The 21,480-nt window shown below is 41.6% G+C and overlaps 1 protein-coding gene across 1 annotated transcript; it reads right to left on the bottom strand.

The window, feature by feature from the left end:
• Positions 1-64: 64 nt before the first annotated feature.
• On the bottom strand, positions 65-16,354 carry PPT1 (palmitoyl-protein thioesterase 1). Its single transcript, XM_081225241.1, has 9 exons — positions 16,220-16,354; positions 12,571-12,680; positions 12,218-12,345; positions 11,822-11,892; positions 9,785-9,887; positions 5,746-5,836; positions 4,803-4,901; positions 2,808-2,879; positions 65-1,534 (listed from the first exon to the last, which is right to left on the bottom strand). The coding sequence occupies exons 1-9, from the start codon at positions 16,341-16,343 to the stop codon at positions 1,412-1,414; spliced, it is 921 nt and encodes a 306-aa protein (XP_081081367.1). The 5' UTR covers positions 16,344-16,354; the 3' UTR covers positions 65-1,411.
• Positions 16,355-21,480: the final 5,126 nt, after the last annotated feature.

Raw genomic sequence — 21,480 nt, 5'->3', positions numbered from 1 at the left:
ATTTATGTATGATATTTGCTGTACAGAGATTTAAGAACTTCGAAAAGAAAAATGACACCAAGGATAAGAAACTACTCTTTATTTTAAACAACTTCATAAAATTATTTTCACATGTCCCCACTTCTTGCCTTTCATCCTCTTAGTTGAAAAGTCTTGAGAGGTGAAAGAAAAATCACAGAGGGTAAACTTTGCAGCACTAACGTGCTTCCCTCAAGTATAGCTACCCATTTCCGCAAACTGGCATTCTGCAGAACAATCTTCCAAAAAGTGTTGCTAGGTTTTCATGGGATAAGGGATTGGGGGTTAAGACGTCCATGCTCAGATGGTGTGGGAAACGGTAGATTAAGGTTAGTCTTCTTTACTGTAACAGGAATTTTCAGAGTCCTTAATATTCTAAGGTGGGTTGATCTTCAAGAGGAGAAAAGGGATATGGAATACTCCCTAAGCTTTTTGAGCACTCTTTTTTTCACAGAACACATCAGAAGCAGTTTGAAGTGTGCGGTAATCTCAAATTTTTGAGATGGAAGTTAGAAAGCCTGATCTCTTCACATTCTTCTTCCCATTCTTTGCTAGTGCCAGCAATAGAGTGACTCTAGAATCCACACCACTAGTCATATTTAGAAAGGGCAGGTTCATCAAGGATGGAATGGAAAGAACCAACTACCTCCTCCTATTTTTCTTTAAACCTCCCCGCCCCATCTAAGTTAAGCAATGTGTATACTTCCTCCCTTAAGCAATCCAACTGGGTGCTATTTCCCTCCTTTTGTGACAGAGCAACAAATTCATCACTACCCGAGGAGACAAAAACAAGTGCTGCCAAGGCAAGATGGTGGGCTGCCCGAATTTGTCTAGTAATAGCTAAGATACCACAGAAAGCAACACACTCAAAGAGAGGAGGACAGCCTCAAGAAATTATGTGGACACATCATCCAAGCAATACTTCTCCAAGCACTGGTCAAATCTCCAGCACAACTGAGAAAGCATTTATGTGAATACCTTAGGCCTGGGTACTGGCCTCTTGGTTTGAGATGTGGCTAGATTTTCCTGAGAAAGGCATCTGCCTTAGACTCTATCTCATTGGTTTAGTTTGTTTAGTCTCTTCCGGGCCTGGGCACAGTTCTGCCACTGACCTGCAGCCAACTCCTGATTCCTAAAACAGTCTGACCACATCAAAGGGTTGTAAAACAATCTCCATGGCTATTAGCTAATTAAACTTGCATTCAACACCATATGCTGATAGGATGAGGCAAAGGATAAGATTCCTATCTTGGATCTTTCCAAGCAGGGCATGTTAGACGGTGACAAGAGAAGGATTAGTTTCTAGCTGGATCTGAGCTCAGGCTTGGCCATGGAGGGAACTGGTTTGGAAGTGTGAGGGGTTCCCTGAGCTCTGGTGCAAACTACAAGGGTTTCACTCAAGGAAGGGTATGATGTGGGCATAAAACCATGTTTCAGACAGTTGAAGATGGTCCCCTTCGAGAGCCAGGAACACCAGCTGTCCTGCGTCGTCCATTGCCTTTAGCCCCAGGCGGTCCTGCAGAGAGAAAGGCCATAATTAATCATGAGGCTTAATGAAAAGCTTCATAGTGAAATCGTAAAGAAAGTTAACTTGAGATATATTCTCAAAATGCAGTCTTTTCTCTTTTGAGTATTAAAATTTAGGTGTATTGTTGAAAATGCCAAAAAGGATACGTCCCTCCAGTTTTTTTCCTAAGCATTAAACATGTATGTGCAATTGAAGTTATTCTATACAGTTTTATATTCTGCTTTCTGAAAAGTTTCCCAAAGCTTCTGGAGGACCACCTATGAGTGGGCAAGCCATGGGCAAAACTGCCTCAAAATGTCAAGTTAAGTGGGACTGAGCTAAAGACAGGAGAACATTAGCTAGATAACTTACAACAGATCCAACCCTTAGATAACAAAACTCAGACACTTTCATATCCTGCAGCTGAACACATCATGACCCACAGCTGGGGTGCTGAAGAACAAGTATGGGTGGGAAGATGAGCAGTTCGATGGTGCCAGAATGTAGCTACCATCAGTTTGAGTTTCATGACAAGTTCTTAGGTGTAATATCCAAAACTCTTAACAGATCCTAGCTTCCCTGTCCTTTTACCTCACCCAAGATGGGGCCACCAGATGCAGGAGAAAAGCCAAGAGATGACAACTGGCCTCTGAAATTACTTGGAGGAATTTGAATAGAAAGAAGGCAAGTGGTTCAGATATAACACTTCTGCATTTTGGGGAGGGTATCTCCCAAGATAAAAGCCTTAAGAGTACGGAAGGCCTCAGAACTGGAGGTGGTGAAATGCTGCCAAAACAGGACCTATTGCTGAACAAAATTCACAGCTCTGTTCCTCTCAGTCTCCTGCAGGAGGAGCTCGCCGTGTCAGTGCCTGATTTAAAAACAGGACTTGCCATCTATTGTTTTAAAGTAACAGCCCTCTATGTTTCTGTCACGTGTGGGGGCTTCTTGGATTTGTAGTGGACGACACCTCAGCAAAGGAAGCTGGTTCTAGACCTTGTTATCAGAAGGAAGGAGTCAGAGATGATGTGTCCCCTGTACATGCCTGAAAACATGACGTACAGGTCCTTCAACCTTCAGGATGTAGGCTTCGGTAAACCAATGCCTGATAAGCTAGTGCAACAATAAACAGCCTAACAAGCCTCATCCACATCAGACATGAGTCAGATGCCTCTTGAGCACCTGCTGTGCTGGGGTGTACAAGACAAGGTCTGTCACCAAAGCACCTAGCAGCTTCCGGAAGCAGGAGCTGAAAAGGACTGCGCCTCTCTTCCCCAGTTACCTGTGTGTACAGGGTGCTCTCCTGTAAGGGAATGGTTTCCTTGGCTTGGCCACTTCTGTAAAATCCAAACCACTGCAGGAGAGAAGGAAGAAATGAGGTCAGATCAGACACATGGCGCATACTGCCAAACTGGTTTAGGACTGGCTAGTAGCTAAGACTACCAACAAACTGAACACCCTAACACTGCAGCAAGGAGGGAAAACAGCGTGTCTTGAGTCATCTCTTCTTAAGGGTGGGTCCTGAGGTATGACTTAATCATTCCAAAGAGCTTTCCAGCTCCCCAGAATTGCTGCTTCCTACAATTATTGAGCACCTACTCTGTGAAAATCCTTGTGCTGAAGTCTAAACATTCAAAGATTAATATGTATACAGTCCCTGTTTTCAAGAAGCTCTAGTCCAATGCACAGAAACAACTAACGGTTCAGCATGGGGGTCAGCAAACTTCCATAAAGACCAGATACAAAATATTTTAGGCTTTAAGGGCCACGTGGTTGCAGCTACTAAATGCTGCCATTGTAATGCAAAAGCTGCCACAGGCAATATTTCTGAAATGAATATGGCTGCATTCTAATGAAACCTTATTTATAGACATTGACATTTGAATTTCATGTAATTTTCACATCATCAAATATTCTTTTGACTTTTTTTCTACCATTTACAAATATAAAAACCATTTTTAGTTTGTGGGCCATACAAATGCATGTGGCAGGCTGGATTTGGCCCACAGGTGTAGTTTGCTAGTCCCTGGTGCTCTGACACAATGTGATGAATAGAACAGAGGCTGATGATTCTTTAAAAGGGAGCAAAGGCAATTCCCTGGCGGTGCAGTGGTTAGCACTCTGCGCTTCCACTGCAGGGGGCGTGGGTTCAATCCCAAGTCTGAGAACTAAGATCACGCATGCTGTGCGGTGCGACCAAAAAAAAAGCAGGTGAGTGGTACCAAATTCTGCTTGGAAGAGGGGTGGCATCCTGGATGAAGTGACATTTGAGATTGGCCTTGACAGCTGAATAGAAGCTTGTCAGGCGGAGAAGCCCACAGAAGGGCGTTTTAGAGACTGAAATGCATGAACAAAGGAACAAAGACACAAAAGAAAAAGCACACGCCAGGCCCGGGGCATTTCAAGTAGTACAGTATGCCTTGATGAGAGAGGATATGAAGTGGTCATGAAGTTAAGATTAAGTTGGAAAGACAGGTCGAAGACAGGTCAAGGCAGACCTTGAATGTGAACCTCAGCACTTTATAGACTTCGGACTCATAGTTCTGAAACTTTTTTGGATCACGGATCTCTGAAAGTCTGATAAAAGTTATAGACCCTTCCTCAGAGGGTGCAACTACAGTTGACCCTTGAACAACATGGGTTTGAACTGCTCCGGTCCACTTATACGTGGATTTTTTCCCAATACTGTGGATGCTGAGGGCCGACTATAAGTTATATGTAGACTTTTGCCTATGTGAAGGGTCAGCGTACCTAACCCCGTTTTTCAAGGGTCAACTAAGTTTGCACACAATTTGGGGCGGTTGGGGGGCTACAACCCTCAGTGTCCCATTTATAGACCTCAGAACCCCTGCTCTACACAAAGGTGGGTGAAAGGGACTGACAGTTTTTCCCAGCAGGCAGCTGTGGGCTTTTGTTCGTTTGTTTCTTGTCTTTTTTTAGTTTAGCCGCACTCGGTCTTTGTGGTGGTGCGTGGGCTCTTCCTTGCGGGCTTCTCTCTAGTTGCGGTGTGCAGGTTTCTCTAGTTGTGGCATGTGGGCTCCAGGGTGCATGGGCTCAGTAGTTGCGGTGTGCAGGCTTCTCTCTAGTTGCAGTGCGCAGGTTTAGTTGCCCTGTGGCATGTGGGATCTTAGTTCCCCGACCAGGGATCAAACTCGCGTCCCTTATATTGGAAGGTGGATTCTTAACCACTGGACCACCAGGGAAGTCATGCAGCTGTGTTTTAATGCCATTTACTCTGATGGTCTCCTGGCATGTTGTGGCCTAAGCAGCATCTCACCTCAGAATCCACGGGGTCCACAATGGAATCATTGAGGAATTTCACCATCACAAACTTCTTCAGGGCCATCAGGTTTTTCTTGTAGGACTCATTGACACCCTGGAGAAAAGGCGAACAGTAAGTACCTCAGGAACACCACCATCAGGTTATAGCTGGGGAATTAAAACCTTTCAGTGCTCTGGTCTCCCTGACCCTGGGCCACCATGTTTCTTCTCCATGGTATGGGCTGCTTTTCTAGCTTCCTTCCCAGAATATACCAGGTACAGCCTTTTCTTACCATCCTATCTGACTGACAATGCTCCCACCAACCATGGCATACTGGTGCCACCATGAATCCGTCACTGCACTCCAAAGGCCTCCATCACATAGGTTCAAGGCTTCTAGCCAGAGAAAGCCAAGGCAAAATAAGAAACTACAAACTCTAAGTGGTGCTGCTATACTATTCTATTCCCACTGCCCCCCCTTCAAATTCTGTTTCTGTTTGTTTTAAACCTCCAGAGAAGCCCAATATAAACTGAGCCATCTAGTTTACCAGAATCTCCCAAACCACGCTCATCTTTGGGACACACTCAGTCCCCTCTGCAGTCTCTCTTCCAAGTAAATTACTCTTCTGAGAAAATATGACCCAAAAAGGATCCACTAGAAAGGCTTCCCTCAGTAAGGCAGCAGCTGAAGTTCCATGTAAGCCAGCCAGCACCTGCTGAGCTCACTCTGCTGCTTCAACACTAGGAAAGAGGAAGAACCTACAGGAAGAAAGCCACATGAATTTCAGCCTCCCTAAAAGGAACTGAATCTCATAAGCATCGCCTCCCAAAAAACAGAACTTCTTGTTTCCTGGATTCTGCCTGGGATATTCTGAATAAACGGTCACTGCTAATCTGTTTATAATGCCCCAAACAGGAAAATGAATGCACATCTATGGTAGCCTGGGTTGGGTGCTTACTCTCTCCTGATTAATATCTGCCAAGAAGATGCTGCTGTTGCGGTATATGTCCTCCTTTATGGGGTCGTGCCAGTATTCTGCTTGCACCAGGCTGTGGGAGGAAAAGAAAGAAAGGTGACGAAGCTGCACTTCGGTCAGCACTCCCGGGGCATGCCCCTGTGCACACGCCACCAAGAGACTTCAAAGGGACAAAGGACCAGAGCCTTCTGTTCCCTCTGCCTGATCCATTTTTTCTTAGCATCTCCTAGGCTCCTTCTCGTTGTTGAGATCCCAGCTTAAATATCTTTTCTTCAAAGACCGTCTGTCCAAAGTAGGCACCTCCTCCATTACTGTCCATTGCTGCCCCCTGTTTCTTTCTGCCACGAGCTTAGCACTGTTATCTAGTGCATCTGTTTACTTGGAGACCCCCTTTCCCCAAGTATACAGAGGATGTTACCCTAAATGTCTTATTTACAAGAGCATGTTACCCTAATTGTCTTATTCTCCACTGTATCTGCAAGACTTACAATGGGGCCTGGCAAACAGTAATAGTTCAGTACTTGATTAAATTATGAACAAAGTATTTTAAGTGCGACTAAAACTTAGAGACAACACAACCACTGCAATACTTATAAATAAAGGAAAGAGAAAGCTAAAGTTGAATAAATATTTTCAACACAGCACCACTTGTGGTACCAGCGCAACCCTGCCTACTATGAGCTGAGCACTGCACTGAGAGCTTCACACTCCATTGGTCTAATCCTCACAGCAACCCTGCAGGAAAGCACTATTAGCCTCATGCCGGAGGTGAGAAGAAGTAGGCTCAAGGACATCCAAGGCCACACAGCTGGACAGTGTAGCACTGAGCCTCTTCAACAACCCCCTAGAGAGAGAATATGGAAGGCCATGTCTTTTCTTTTTACATGGCTGAAGATGTCTTTATTTTCCCTTCACATTTGATTGCTACTTCCAGGTTCAGTAGAGAATTCTACATTGGAAATCATTTTTTCTCAGAAGCCAAAGGTACTGCACCACTGCCTTCTAGCTAGTAGTTTTGCTGTCAGGGAGTCAGTGTGCGGCCTCACGGGGGTCTGCTGTTTACCCCCAGTGTTCTGACACTTCATGGGAATATACCTGACTACTTGGTGAGCCCTTTCGATGTGGAAACTCATGTCCCATAGTTCTGAGAAGTGTTCTCATATTTCTTCTTTGATAATTCCAATCCACTCTTTCCTCTGTTCTCTTTTTGAAACTCCGATCAAGCAGGTATTGGACTTCTTGAACGGCTTCTCTAATTTTACCTGTTCCCCCTTTTTTTCTACCTCATTAAGATTTTGTTCTAATTTCCAAGAAAGTGCCTCAACTTTATATTCCCATACCGCTAACACATTTTTGTTTTGGTTATCTTATTTTTAACTTCCAGGATCTCTTTCTCTCTGATGATTGGTTTTATTTGCATTCTCTTCTAGCATCATGGATGATCTCTTATCTCTGAAGATAATAATACAGGCTTTTTTTTTTTTAAGGTTTTCTTCAGCTCCTTGAATTGCCATCTGTTTCTTCCAAGTTCCTTTTTACTTTTTGCTTGTTTTGGTTTTTCATTTTGGAAGCTTTCCCCAGATGTCTGACTGGGGGTCCTTGGCTCACTGTTCATATTTAAAGAAGCTGACTGAAAGTTCTTCACGCAAGAACAGAGCTTATCTACTGGTGGCTTGACTACGTGGTAGTCAGGAGGAGTCCTAACTTCCTGAAGGATTCCAAAACATGAACCTGTAGGTCTTTTCTCTGGGGCCCATCAGTTTTTTCAGAGAGGGATCCGTCAAACTTCTGCCTAGCAGGTAATAAGCCTGGCTGCTATCATTCTAGGAGCAGAATGGGACGGGGTGGGTTTTCAATATGGTGTCTTACCATTGTCAGGTGCTTGTTATCTCGAAGGCAGGTACTACTTTTTTTTTTTTTAATTAATTTTTTTGTTTTCCGGCCACGTGACACGGCACGTGGGGTCTTAGTTCTCCCACCAGGGATCAAACCCATGCCCCCTGCAGTGGAAGCATGGAGTCCTAACCACTGGACCGCCAGGGAATTCCCCTGGTACTTCTTTTTTTCTTCCTTTTTTTTTTTTTTTTGCAGTACGCGGGCCTCTCACTGTTGTGGCCTCTTCCGTTGCGGAGCACAGGCTCCGGACGTGCAGGCTCAGCGGCCATGGCTCACGGGCCCAGAAGCTCCGCGGCATGTGGGATCTTCCCGGACCGGGGCAAGAACCCGTGTCCCCTGCATCGGCAAGCGGACTCTCAACCACTGAGCCACCAGGGAAGCCCCCCTGGTACTTCTTTAGTCAAACTGCTCCAGAAAATAAATTTGGCTTCTCTTGTCAGGGAGAGGAGCAGTCACTTGGACGTGCATTTCAGGGAACTAAGGAGTCTGATCATTGTTTATATAGATTTTCAACAAAAAGTCCCATGCACTTACTCTACCTTCCAAGGTATCTTAGGCATCTAATTCCTGAGTCTTTCTGGGATTGTAAAAAGTGAAGCTGGTTCCTTCTTGTCAGTGTATCCCTCCACAGACATAAAGGTTTCAGAATTTTCTGCTCTGCTAAAACAGTTATCACTCATTAATTTGCTTTCTTTCAAAAAAAATGTTGACATCTTTTATTATCTCTTCTCTCCTCTCCTGTTCTCTTTGCCCTTGTGGGTTTAGCACTTTTTATTCTTTTGCTACCAGTTTATTAAAGGTTAAGAAGGAAGTGAAGATAAACACATCCATGTACCACTTTTAATCAGTACTTAGGTGTCACTGTCCCCCCACCCCCCAGCTGACTGCTCCTCTACAGTCAATAATAATTCCAATTGTGTTTGGTTCACCAAAGAAGGAAACACAAAGAAAGAAAAGGGTGGATTCTTTCTGAGGCATCTGGGCAATAGTTAGAAGAATAAAGAGTAAAGAATAAAGAACAATGTAGTTTAAACAGATCATACATACCCATGAGAACAGAGAATGTTTGAACATAAATAACCAAGCTGTGACTAGTCAAACCAAGGAAGGGGTAAAGCTTAGCAGTGGTTTGAGTTGCCTGAGTGGGTAGGAGGTGGAGATATAAAGTCTCTTAGTTTCCTTCACTGACCATCAGGTGGCACTGTTGACCCAAGACAGCTTTGTAGCTACACGTGTAGCCAGCCAATGGGTAGGAAAGGAAAAGAGAGCTAGCTACAGGTCTTTTCTACAGGCCAGTCATTCACAAGGCTGCACCTTGGACAGGCCTTCAAGGAAGTGTTGTATTGAAGAGCTGCTATCAAACAAGAATCATACACTTGGAAGACCCCTAGGATAGATACCAAAACCATACTAGTTGATCCCAAATCTCAGTTATCACCCAGAATACTCCAGACCTACTGAATTCAAATTTCTAGGGATGGAGCCCTGGAATTCATTTTTAATGAATTTCCCAGGGGGTCTGATGTATAATTTAAGTTTGGAAACAACTGGAAGAGAACACACTCTGAAAGTGATTTTATATATTTTTAAATACCCAAACACAGGTAGCTAAGGACATTGACGTAGGAGGCTAATCCCTCATTGCTGACAACAGAAAGAATCTGTCCTCCAAATATTAACAGCAATTCCTTGGGCTTACTACTTTCTAAAGACTTTTTTGGTTTTTTTTTTTTACAGATGAAAATGTATTGTTGTGGGGACTTCCCTAGTGGTCCAGCTTGGTTAAGACTCTGCACTTCCACTGCTGGGGACCAGGGTTCAATCCCTGGTTGGGGAACTAAGATCCCACACGCCTCGTGGCATGGCCGAAAAGTAAAAAAACAAAAAAAAATATTGTTGTAATTACATTCTTCTTTTATAGAAAAATGTCTTCCTTTCCTTTAAATTAATATTAGAGCAGTTTTAGGTTTACAATAAAATGAAGCAGGTAGTATAGACATATTTACAATAAACATCTCATTTGAAAATCACTAGCAACTACTCCTAGAATCACGGTTAGCATGAAAGTCAGCATGATATTTTCATTAGTGACAGTTCTGTATCCTTTTCAGCTAACCATACATACCGTTCTTGTATAGCTTTGTTGTAAGCTCCAGCATTCAGTGTTTTTCTGATCAAGTCACAGATGTGAGAGCTCTCTCCTGGGCACCGAGGGAGTCCAAAAACACCTATAGTAGTAGAAGACAAATATCCATGCCTTCAGTAGTCATGTACTGAATATCTACTATGTGCAGGGCATTGCAAGAAACAAAACCAGAACTAGACCCTGATCTTGTTCATTTATTTCTCAAGAAAATAATGTTTTGAGAATTAATACTATAACCAGCTTCCTCCTGGTGTTCCCACACTCTTTTCTGCCTCAGGACCTTTGCATCTGCTTCTCTCTGGAGTATGTACTTCTCTTACTGCTTCAATGGCTGGCCTCATTCTCATCTCTTGGTTCTTGGTTTAGAGGAGTCATACCTGAGTGCCCTAACTCAAGCAGTGCCCAACCCCAGTTCCTTCCCTTCCCCCAATTATACTTGCATCCTCATCATCCTCATTAATAACATTTTGGGGGACACCAGACATACCAGTTCTAAGCATATATTGGCAGTAATTAATTTAATCCTCACAACCACTGTGTAGAGTAGAATCATTTGCACCATATTACAGATAGGAAACTTTTTTTTCGTTTTTAAAGGAAACTTTCAAACAGAGAGGTTAGATACCTTGTCCAAGGTTAGACAGTAAGTGATGGAGCCAGGATATGAACACAGGCAGTTTGGCTCCAGAGCCCACACCTTTCACCAATACAACCATCATTCTTCCTATTATCCTATTTTTTTTTCTTTACCATAGTTACCACTATCCGTATTTATTTTATTTGTTTACCTATTTCATGTCTATTCTCCACACCCTCCACTAGAATGGAAGTTTCATGAAGGCAGAAAACTTGTCTGTCTTGTTTCTAGGTTTTTAATAAATATTTGTAGAATCAATAAATGAATGATAAAGCTGTTCCTACCAACTTGCATTTAAATAATACGTGTACTTTAAAAAAGTATTTTCCTACCTATTATTTCATTTCATCCTCTGAAAAATTCCCACAAGATGGGCAGGGTCTTATTTTAGTTTCCCTCATCTGTGAAATGGACCTATGATACCAAATTACTTGTCCATCAGTAACCGTTAATTGGGTGAAGCCAGTTTCCTGATTATAAGGAGAATCCGTCTGTTCCTACACCCTACCAGCTAACAGTTATATCCATCAGAACAGAGATAACGTTCTATCCCAAAGACACATCTTCCCCCAAAAGTAAATAATTAAATAGCAAACCTGTTGTTTTCTGAAAGATTTAATCTCTATTGTTAATTATAAAATTAACAAAAAGCCTAGACACTATTCTTTGCCTAAGTCTAAATTCAGTAGGACATTACCCATGTCAGAAAACAGGAAAGGTTGTTGGGGGATTTCCCTGGAGGCACGGTGGTTAAGAATCCGCCTGCCAGCGCAGGGGACACGGGTTTGAGCCCTGGTCCGGGAGGACCCCACATGCCGTGGAGCAACTAAGCCCGTGCACCACAACTACTGAGCCTGCGCTCTAGAGCCTGCGAGCCACAACTACTGAGCCCACACACCACAACTACTGAGACTGCGTGCCGCAACTACTGAAGCCCACGCGCCTAGAGCTCATGCTCTGCAACAAGAGATGCCACCGCAATGAGGAGCCTGTGTACTGCAACAAAGAGTAGCCCTGCTCACTACAACTAGAAAAAAGCCCGCACACAGCAACGAAGACCCAATGCAGCCAAAAACAAACAAATAAATAAATTTTTTAAAGAAAAAAAAAGGAAAGGTTGTTGGACTTTCCTAACTCTTAAACCACCACCTGTTACGTGGCTGCAACCATCTCACCTCCATGAAATCATGTCAATTAAATTAGAGAGAAGTAGGTGGTAACCTAATGATTCACCTGTGTTCCAGGCCTCTGGAATCCTATTTCGTCATCTCTCCTGGCTAATTTGTTATAAATTAGAAAAACAGGATTTTTGCAAGGATGGCTGGCTTCTTGTACAAATAGAGCTGCTAGAATTTTTTAGGCGAAGGGGACAAAGTTACCTTGATGTTGTCCCCCAAATGATATGAGATTGATCATAGGAGGTGATGGGCATCTCTGAGCCACTGCCCTCCTGAAGAAAAAAAAAGGATTATCAGTTCCAACTGTCAGATGGAAATGTATCATCAACAATTAACTTCCCAGATTAAGCTACTTAATCCTCTGTGGCTCCCCAAAGCCACAAAGTTTCAGGACTTTCCTCTGATACCGCCAAACAAATCTTTATACCTTCACAGAAAATAAGTTAAGCTCCATAGAACTTCTTCCATGGGGATATTTTAGAAGAGTTTCCCTTCCAAAATAGGTGAAGATTCCAAAAGAACTGAATGGGTAGATCTATCTGAATCAAAGGAAAAAAAATCAGTTCCATGTAAGTGATATAACAAAAAGGGACTTACAGAAATTGGCCTCCCTGGGAGAATCCCATAGCATTGTAGCCTTGCTGCAATTTAGGATCCTTAGCAAGAATCTGACACACCGTTGTTACTTGGGAGTTGACATTCAAAAAGAAGCTGTTCTCCACATCCTAAAAGAAGAGCCACGAGAAGTGAAAGGATGGGGCTGAAAACTATCACTGGCACCTTCTCTAAGAGCAAACTTGTTTAGGTTGGTACCCTCACAGAAGCCACTCAGGAACTAAAGTATCACTGTATGATCTGCTGCTAAAAATACAAGGTTAAGCATCTTAATAGTATATTCTATGAAATCAGTCAGCAAACCTTCAAAGGAACAGAGCCGTGAGGGGCCTCACCTCGACCAGGGTCTTCCCAATCTCTAAAGACAAGACGTAAATTCCAGGTATTTTCTTCTCGACCATTTTTTTAATAGCGCCCATGCTTAAGGGATTACAACAGCTGTCTCCTAGACAACAAAGGCAATCGTGGAAACTCATGAGTAAAAAAAACATTATTTTTTAAAAAAAACTTCTGTGCTTTAAAGGCATTAATGAAAATGTGAAAAGACAACATACAGAATGGGAGAAAATAGTTGCAAAACATATATTTGATAAGGGTTTAATATCTGGAATATACAAAGAACTCTACAACTCCACAACAAGAAGACAATCTAATTAAAATGGGAAAAGGACATGAACAGACATCTCTCCAAAGAAGATATACAAATGGCCAACAAGCACATGAAAATATGTTCAACATCAGTGGTCATTAAGGAAATGCAAATCAAAATCACAATGAGATACCACTGCACAACTACTAGGATGGCTTTAATTTTTTAAAAAATTAATTCATTTAAAAATGGAAGATAACAAGTGTTGGTAAAGATAGGGAGAAACAGGAACGCTTTACATTGCTGGTGGAAATGTAATATGGTGCAGCCACCATGAAAACAATTTGATGGTTCCTCAAAAATTTAAACATACAATGACCATATGACACATCAATTTCACTTCTGGATACATACCCAAGAGATGTGAAAACGTATGTCCTTACAGAGATTTGTAGAAGACTATTTAAAGCAGCATTATTTGTAATAGCTAAAAGGTGGAAAACACCCAAATGTCCATCAATGGATGACTGGATAAACAACTGTGGTGCATATATACAATAAAATATTATTCCACCATAAAAAAGGAACAAAGTATTGACACATGCTACAATGTGGATGAACCTCGAAAACATTATTATAAGTGAAATAAGCCAGACACAAAAGGTATAATTCCTTTTATATGATACATCCAGAATAGGCAAATCCATTGAAACAGAAAGCAGACTGAACATTTCCTGGGGATGATGGGAAGTGGGGGCACAAGAGTGATTGCTTAATGGGTACAGGTATTTTCTGGGTTGATGAAAAAGTTTTGAAACTAGAGAGAAGTGGCGATTGCACAACGTGAATACACTAAATGTCACTGAATTGTACACTTTAACATGGTTAATTGTATGTTATATGAATTTCGCCTCAGCAACAACAAAAAGAACAACATTTTTTGCTCAGCTCATGTTTATCAGGTAATAACAAACTTCAAAAGCCCACACAATATAATGGGGACACCAAATTCACAACTGAAAATAAGCAGGGGTGCAGATTCCCTTATCATCTAGAACATTTGGGGTTAATAGACTCAAAAGCACTTTGGAATCTGATCTCTCTTTAGGGCCAGGACTACAGTAAGACAAGTAAAGCGCCTAGGACACAAAATTTAAGGAGGTGCTAACTCTTGCATTCATGTAAGTGCTGGCCGTGAACTTACATTTTGCTTTTTTTTTTTTTTTCCTGTTTCAAGGAACCAGAACTAAGAATAGGAAGCAAAGTGGCCGCTGAGTGGGAGAACTGGGCTGAAATCATTTTCCATTTTGAACTTAATCATCCCATTTTCAACCTGAGAATAAGCTTAAGAATTTTTTTTCAAAGAAGGAAAAGGCCTTAGGCATCTTTGATTTCTTGCACTGAACTATAATCGTGGGTTACTTAACTGCCTCCCATACAGAGTGACTGTGCTCTGGGAGGGCACGGAGCTCCCCTGTTCTCCTTTAACTCCACTGTAGTAGCCCCAGGCCCTGGCACAGAGCCTTGAAAGAACTGTCTCTATTTACTGACTCTAATTCCTCTCTCAACATTTTTCTTTAAGCCATTTCAAAAAGGCTCTCACTCTCACCACTCCCCTAAAAGTGCTTTTGTCAAGGTCATTAGTGATGTTCCTATTCCTAAATCCAATAACCAATTCTCAGCCCTCAGTTTATTTGACCTGTCATCAACATCTCACAGTTTTTTACTCCCTTCCTCTTGAAACATTTTCATGTGGCTTCCAGGACTCTGCCCTCTCCGGACTCTACCGCCTCCCTAGTCGTTCCATCACTGTCTCCTTTGCTAATTCCTCCCCATCTCCTCAACCTCCAAATGCTGGGACTGCCTCAGGTCTCGGTCTTTAGACCTCTTCCCTCCTCTGTGTACACTCACTCCCTAGGTGATCTCGCCCAGTTCCATGGCTTTAAATACCAGCCATATGCCAAAGGCTCCCAACTTCAATCTCCAGCCTGTATCTGTCTTGGACTCCACACTCCAAATGCCTCTACATCTCCTGGATGTGTAACAAACAACTCAAATTTAGTAAGTCCAAAAGCAGACTCTTGGTTTTCATCACAAATTTGCTCACCCTACAGGCTTCCCCATTTTGGTAAAATGACAACGTCATCCTTCTCACTGTCCAGGCCAAAACCCGTGGAATCATCCTTGACCCCTTTCTCATCCCACATCTAACCTGCTAGCAAATCCCATTGGTTCCATCTTCAAACTATATCCAAACTTTGACCACTTCTCAACATCTCCTCTATTACTAAACCGTTTCAAGTCACCATCACCTCTTATTTAGATTACTGCAAAAGCTTCCTAACTTTTCTCCTTGCAAAGGTCCATGACCCCCTACAATCTATTCTCAATATAGCAACTAGACTGCTTTTAAAGTACAAATCAGATCATGTCACTCATCTGCTCAAAACCCACAAGAACTTCCCATCTCATTCTAGCCAAAGTTCCTACAGTAGCCTTAGTAGGCCCAACAACATCAGCAGGCCATCCCCATCCCCCTCCCATCCCTGAACTAAACACCTATTTTCTTCTTGCTCACTAAACACCTATTTTCTTCCAGCTACAATGACCTGAATGCTGTTCCTTGAACATACCACCATACCTGACATACTTCTGCCCCATGGCCTTTGCATCTGCTGTTCCTTCCACCAGATATTCACATAGCATCTTCCCTCATCGACTTCAGGTCTTTGCTCAGGTGTCACTTTCTCAGTGAATCCTTTCCTGACCTTGCTCTATAAAACTGCAAGCCCCCACTTGCAGTCTCTATCCCCCTCTCTGCTTTATTTTTCTCCATTGCACGTATCACCATTTGACATATTACATTACATTATATTATTATATTATATTATAGTCTGTCTCTCCCACTGGAAAGTTCTAGAAGAGCAAAGAATTTAGTCTATTTCGTTCACTGCTGTATCCTCAGCATCCAGTAGGTATTCAATAACTATGTGTCACACGTATAAATGAACTACTGGTGCCTAACAAATCTCTTCAATGTGTGAATGAACAAAAGGATGGATGCCCCGGTTATGCAGCCACAGCCCAGCCTTCCCCGAGCAAGTGTCTGATGCTGCACCCGGACGCCACTGCCATGGGGATTAAACCAGGACACCACGTAAAACCCTACCGCAGTGCACAGCACTCTGTGAGCGCTCACCAAAAGACAGCTCCTTCCGCATCTCCCTTTCCAATGCAGAGTAACCCCCAAATCCTAAACCGTGGGGACTGCTGGGTGCTGTGTGACCACGGTCCTCGCTCTCCACACTTGCACTTTGCAGACGCGAACACAGGTTTGGAGAGGGAAAGAGTCGCCAAAACCTTTTGACTCTCTTCTCACTCCCTCCTTCACTTACCCATCCCATGCCAGATCACCAGAGGCAGCGGGGCCGGCGGGTCAAGATGCCCCAGCGCCAGGGAAGCGCAGGACCCCGGCAAGAAAGCGAGAGCCAAGAGCCACAAGGAGCTGGACGACGCCATCTTGACTCAATCACATGACCGCGCTCCCCTCTCCTGGGCCTGGCGCGGGAGGGGCTGGGCCGCATCCTCCACAGCTCCGCATGGGAAGCTGCGCGAACGGGTGTCTGTCCTGGAGTGTTACCCTAGCGAAGAGACCGCCAGCAGGAATCAAATGCAAGCCAACATTTATTCAGCGCTTCCTACGCATCAAACACTATTCTAAGCGCTTTACATCTGGTATCTGATTTAATCCTCGTAACAACGCCAAATACACTTCTCCCCATTTTATGGGTCAGGACACTGAGGCACTGAGCATTTGGGTTTGGAACCAAATTCACAGAGAGTAAATTGGTGGATCCAAAGTCTTTGCTCTTAACCTCTGCATTGCACTGCCTTTGGAAGAAAAGTACTTTGTGGAAGGAAGAATAGAAGGAAGGACTCAGCTCTCTATCAGAAGTTGAAGGGGAGGGATAATTTCCAGGGTTAATCATGGCAGTGTGGTATTCTCTATCATGAAGGAAAGATAGGACTTCAACAGGCAAAGATGAAATGCGGGAGGAGGACTGTTATGAGTTAAGGTAGACAGGAAAGCTACCTGTTTTTTAGAAATGGCAGAGCTTCCAGACTGACAAGGGCATCTGATGGATGCAAGAGTGATGGGAAAAGCCACTGCCACTTCCTGGTCTAATCTTAGAGCTGGGTTATTGCAGGAAACTCTCATCCACCATTTTACCCTTTTTCATTTGCCTCCAGATTCATTATCTCAATCCACTTTCACCATTTTAGTTCCCTGCTCAAAAATTTTTTTTCGGAAAAACATTGAAATTGTTTAAATGGAGAATATGTTAAGTGAATTAAAGTGTATCCACTATACAATGGAATATTGTGAAGCAGATTTTATAAAGGATAAGGTAAATTTGTATATCGTGACACGAAAAATGTTTTCGATATATTGTAAAGGAAGAGCTAGTAACTGTATTTTTGCAAGAAGTACATGTGTTGTGGTGATGGTTGTACCACTCTATAGTTACCAAAAATCATTGGGTTGTACACATGAAATCGGTGAATTTTATGGTATGTAAAACCTACATTAAAACAGCTGTTTTTTAATCTATATATTCACATGTTTCTAGTGATTTTGACTGAAAGGCCAAAGAACTGACAAGCAAAAAGAAAGAAAATAAATATACAAAAAGATCAGGGAACTGTTAAGAGTGATATTCTTGGGGCTGTATTATGTTGACTGAAAAAAATGCACAACATGAGAGTTGTGAGTTAAGTTTTATTTGGGGCAAAGTGAGCCCTATAGCCCTGGATGCAACCTCTCAGGTAGCTCTGAGGAACTGCTCCGAAGAGGTAAGGGGCAGGTCAGTATATATGTAATTTAGGCGAAGGGGATGCATGCAGTCAAACACACATTTTGGCAGAGGGTTGCTGCTAGTGACAAGAAGGTAGCTGCTAGTCAGGAGGAGCAGATGTTTCTGTTAATGATTTCAGTGCTTTCCTGGATATGAGAAGATGCAAGAAATTGGGCTCCTAAAATCTTCTCCCGAAAATATCTAACTATCTGGAGGGCTGTTCTGCCAGTTTTTTCAAGCGCAGAGTCCCTCATTCCTGATCTCCACCCTGAACTCCTTTCAGGGGGTGTTGAAGGTCAAAGACTGCAGTGGCTAGTGACTTCATTCTTGTAGGGTGACATGATGAGCAACAATTTTTAGCTGACAATTATAAGGAACTTTCATTTTTTACTTTATATGCTTCTGTATGGTTTGAATTTTTATAGGAAGGATACGTAACTTTTATTTTTCCCAGGTTTTCCCCCCAGTTTTATTGAAATATAATTAAAACATTGTATTAGTTTAAGGTAGACAACATGATGAATGATATATGTACAGATACATAAATTTTATAATCAGAAAAAGGATATATATACATTAAAAATTATTGTATTTCTCAGTTAAGATAATGGAATAAAGCTTTTGCATAGACTCTGTTTCCACCAATACCCAAGAAAGTTTTAAAAGTTAAAATTTCATCCACAACAAGCAAAGCGTTACAGCTCAGTATCTTAAATGTCAATAAGCGGCAGTCAAGGAAAGAAATAGAAGATCTGGTCTGGAACAAGCATGTCACGGCTTCCAATCCTGCCTCCATTCCATCAAAACTCATACTGTTAGGTCCATAAAATCCTAGAAAATAACACGTACATATGAGCATGTATTCCAAGAGAGAAGAAAATTAAGTGGTTTCCTTATCTTTTATCTCTTCTCTCTGGAAAAGTGAAAATAGCTACTGGGGAGATGAAGGTGGAGTGAGAAGTGAAGAATAGACTAAGTCTTTAGGTAGCAGTGAAGACTCCAGGAAAGCATACTGAATCGGAGGAGGCTCTTTCCCATAGGAGAGTGAGTTCTGGAATAGACACTTAAAACCTCAGAAGTGATTGCAAAAGTTTGTATTCTAACAAAGACTGCACCTCACCTTCCCTGAGTTCTTCTCCCTCCCCTCCTTCAGACAAGCTTATAAGTCATAGAAAAAGTGCATACAGCATAAAATAACTGCCTCAAGTTGCTGTTCATTAGGAAAACCAAACCAGTTTCAGATCAAGTGGGAAGGAATTCAGGAGGCAAGTAGAGAAACAAAAAATTCACCCCAAGTGCTTTGAGCACTAGAATAACCTAAAAAGAAAATGAGCTCAGTAGATGAAATTCAAAAATGAGATAATAAAACAACTGAAAGAGATGAATAGGGAAATTGCACATCTGATAAAGCAAAGACCAAAACCATGTCATTAAAGAACTAATAAATACATCAAAACAGTAAGGAACAGAATAGACATGGCTGGAGGTTGAATTATTGATGTGGAAAAAGGCTTGAAATAATCACAATAAAGGGAAGTGAAAAACACTAGAGATTAAAACCATCAGAGAGAAGCTACTAGATATGGAAGACAGAGGTTGTTGGTGTCCCTGGAGTTGAGAACTCTTAAATGGAACAGAAAAGGTATTCAAAAATGTAACTACAGGGCTTCCCTGGTGGCACAGTGGTTAAGAATCCCCCTGCCAATGCAGGGGACATGGGTTCAAGCCCTGGTCCAGGAAGATCCCACATGCCGCGGAGCAACTAAGCCTGCGAGCCACAGCTATTGAAGCCCATGTGCCTAGAGCCCGTGCTCCGCAACAAGAGAAGCCACTGTAATGAGAAGCCTGTGCACCGCAATGAAGAGTGGCTCCCGCTGGCCACAACTAGAGAAAGCCCGTATGCAGCAACAAAGGCCCAACACAGCCAAAAATAAATACATTTATTAAAAAATATATATATATATACAGAAGTTCCTCTAAAATGATGAGTTAATCTGTAGCTTGAAAGGTCAAATATTTGATACAAAATATTTAACCCTGAGACATATTTTAGTTAATTAATTGAAATTCAGACATCCAGGCAGAAAAAACGCAAATCGCCTACAAGAAAAAACGTCAGGCTGTCCTCAGATATCTCAAAAGCAACATTCAGAGAGAGAAGTGGAGCATTGTCTACAGAGTTCTGAAAGGACAAAAGTGTGATCCAAGAATAATATACCCAGCCGAGATGTCATTCAAAAATAAAGGTACTGGACAGTTCCCACAAATATAAAAGAACTCATAGAAAAGAGAAATACTTGAAAGTGAAATTCAGCCAATTAAGAAACAGGGCAAAATTAAGATTTTAAGAATTGAGAAGTCTTGGTAAAAGGATGTGTGATGATCATTGAATCCATTTAAATACAGAATTAATAATGAATACTTGAATGAGTTATTGTTTTGGAGCATATACATGTTATACAGATTAACAATGTAAAATACTATGACTAAGAAATATTGGCCCCATGGGAAGGGGTTATGAAAGATAGGATGAGTGCACCAATGTCCTGATCTTCCACATCAAGGTCAATTGATTTTAACTTAAAACATGTTTTTTTGAAAACAACAGTAAGCATAACATAATATCAAAACCATTTTTTCTAACCTTAGATTGATATTTTAAAAAATGATAACTCTTGTAGTGAATAAACCCTTATTTGATGTCCAGTTTTTCTTTTAGTTTTTAAAAATTCTGTTAAATTTAACTAAGCTTGAATGCAATACTTTTTAACTTTTAAATAACACATATATTATGATACTATTTTTAAAAATTAGGTATATCCATTAACACACCTATTTATCTATCATTCTATCTGTGTAAAAGCATGGAAAGATTTAGAATGATGTTAACCAAATGTTAATAATTGTTATTTTAGATGGTGGGTTTTAAGGGGTTTAAAATGTTTTCCCTGCGTGTGTTACATTGCTTAAATTCTTTACAATGAAAATGTTATTTTTTATAAGAACAACAACCGGATTTTTCTTAAAGCAAAGCAAATTGAAACACAAAATTTCAACACTTCTCCCTAGTCTTCAGGATATGATCGATGATTTTGTCTTCAAAAAAACAAACAAACAAACTGTCTTTCCAAACCTATCTCCCTTTAGTCTCAAGTTAACAGGGCTGACCTATAAGAGATGTTCCCTGAAAATCCCTGCTCTGCTCCTTTTCCCAAATAACTTATACCATCTTGAATGGGTTCACCATCCTTATTCCTGGCAAAGACAGTCCATCACCCAAAGCTCAACCTCTGGTCTGTCTCTTCCATTGACCTCTTCAGAATTCACCCCCTGCCCAAGTATTTTTTAACCAAATAGTTAAAGGTATCCATGTAGAGAAGTAGCAGTAGAGTTCTTACTTCCTCTGGATTTGGCTTTCAGAGGAACCATTTAGAATGAGACAAAGTTTTTTCAATTTAAGTCAATTCCAGGTTGTTATTTTAATAAGTAGCTTCTGATGCTTATTAATATTATGATAGGAAGTGAGAGCTTGCAAAGTCCAAATTTCAATGTAACTTCAAAGAGTACTGAAAGTTAATAAGATATGTATACATTCCCTGAGTAGGCAGGGAACAATGAGAACTTAGAGGAGTATCCGTACACTCATAGGTTTCAGTTTTCTTTTTCACAGAAAGAAATGAAAATGCTTTTTGTTGTTGTTGTTGTTGTTGTTGTTAAAATACCCAATTTTTAAAATATAAATTTATTATTTATTTTATTTTTGGCTGCCTTGGGTCTTCGTTGCTATGCGTGGGCTTCTC

The sequence above is a fragment of the Mesoplodon bidens genome, assembly GCF_964165515.1.
Source record: "Mesoplodon bidens genome assembly, chromosome: 2".
Taxonomy (NCBI): Eukaryota; Metazoa; Chordata; class Mammalia; order Artiodactyla; family Ziphiidae; genus Mesoplodon; species Mesoplodon bidens.
The sequence above is the reverse complement of the archived record's forward strand: the minus strand, read 5'-3'. Positions and strand labels throughout refer to the sequence as shown.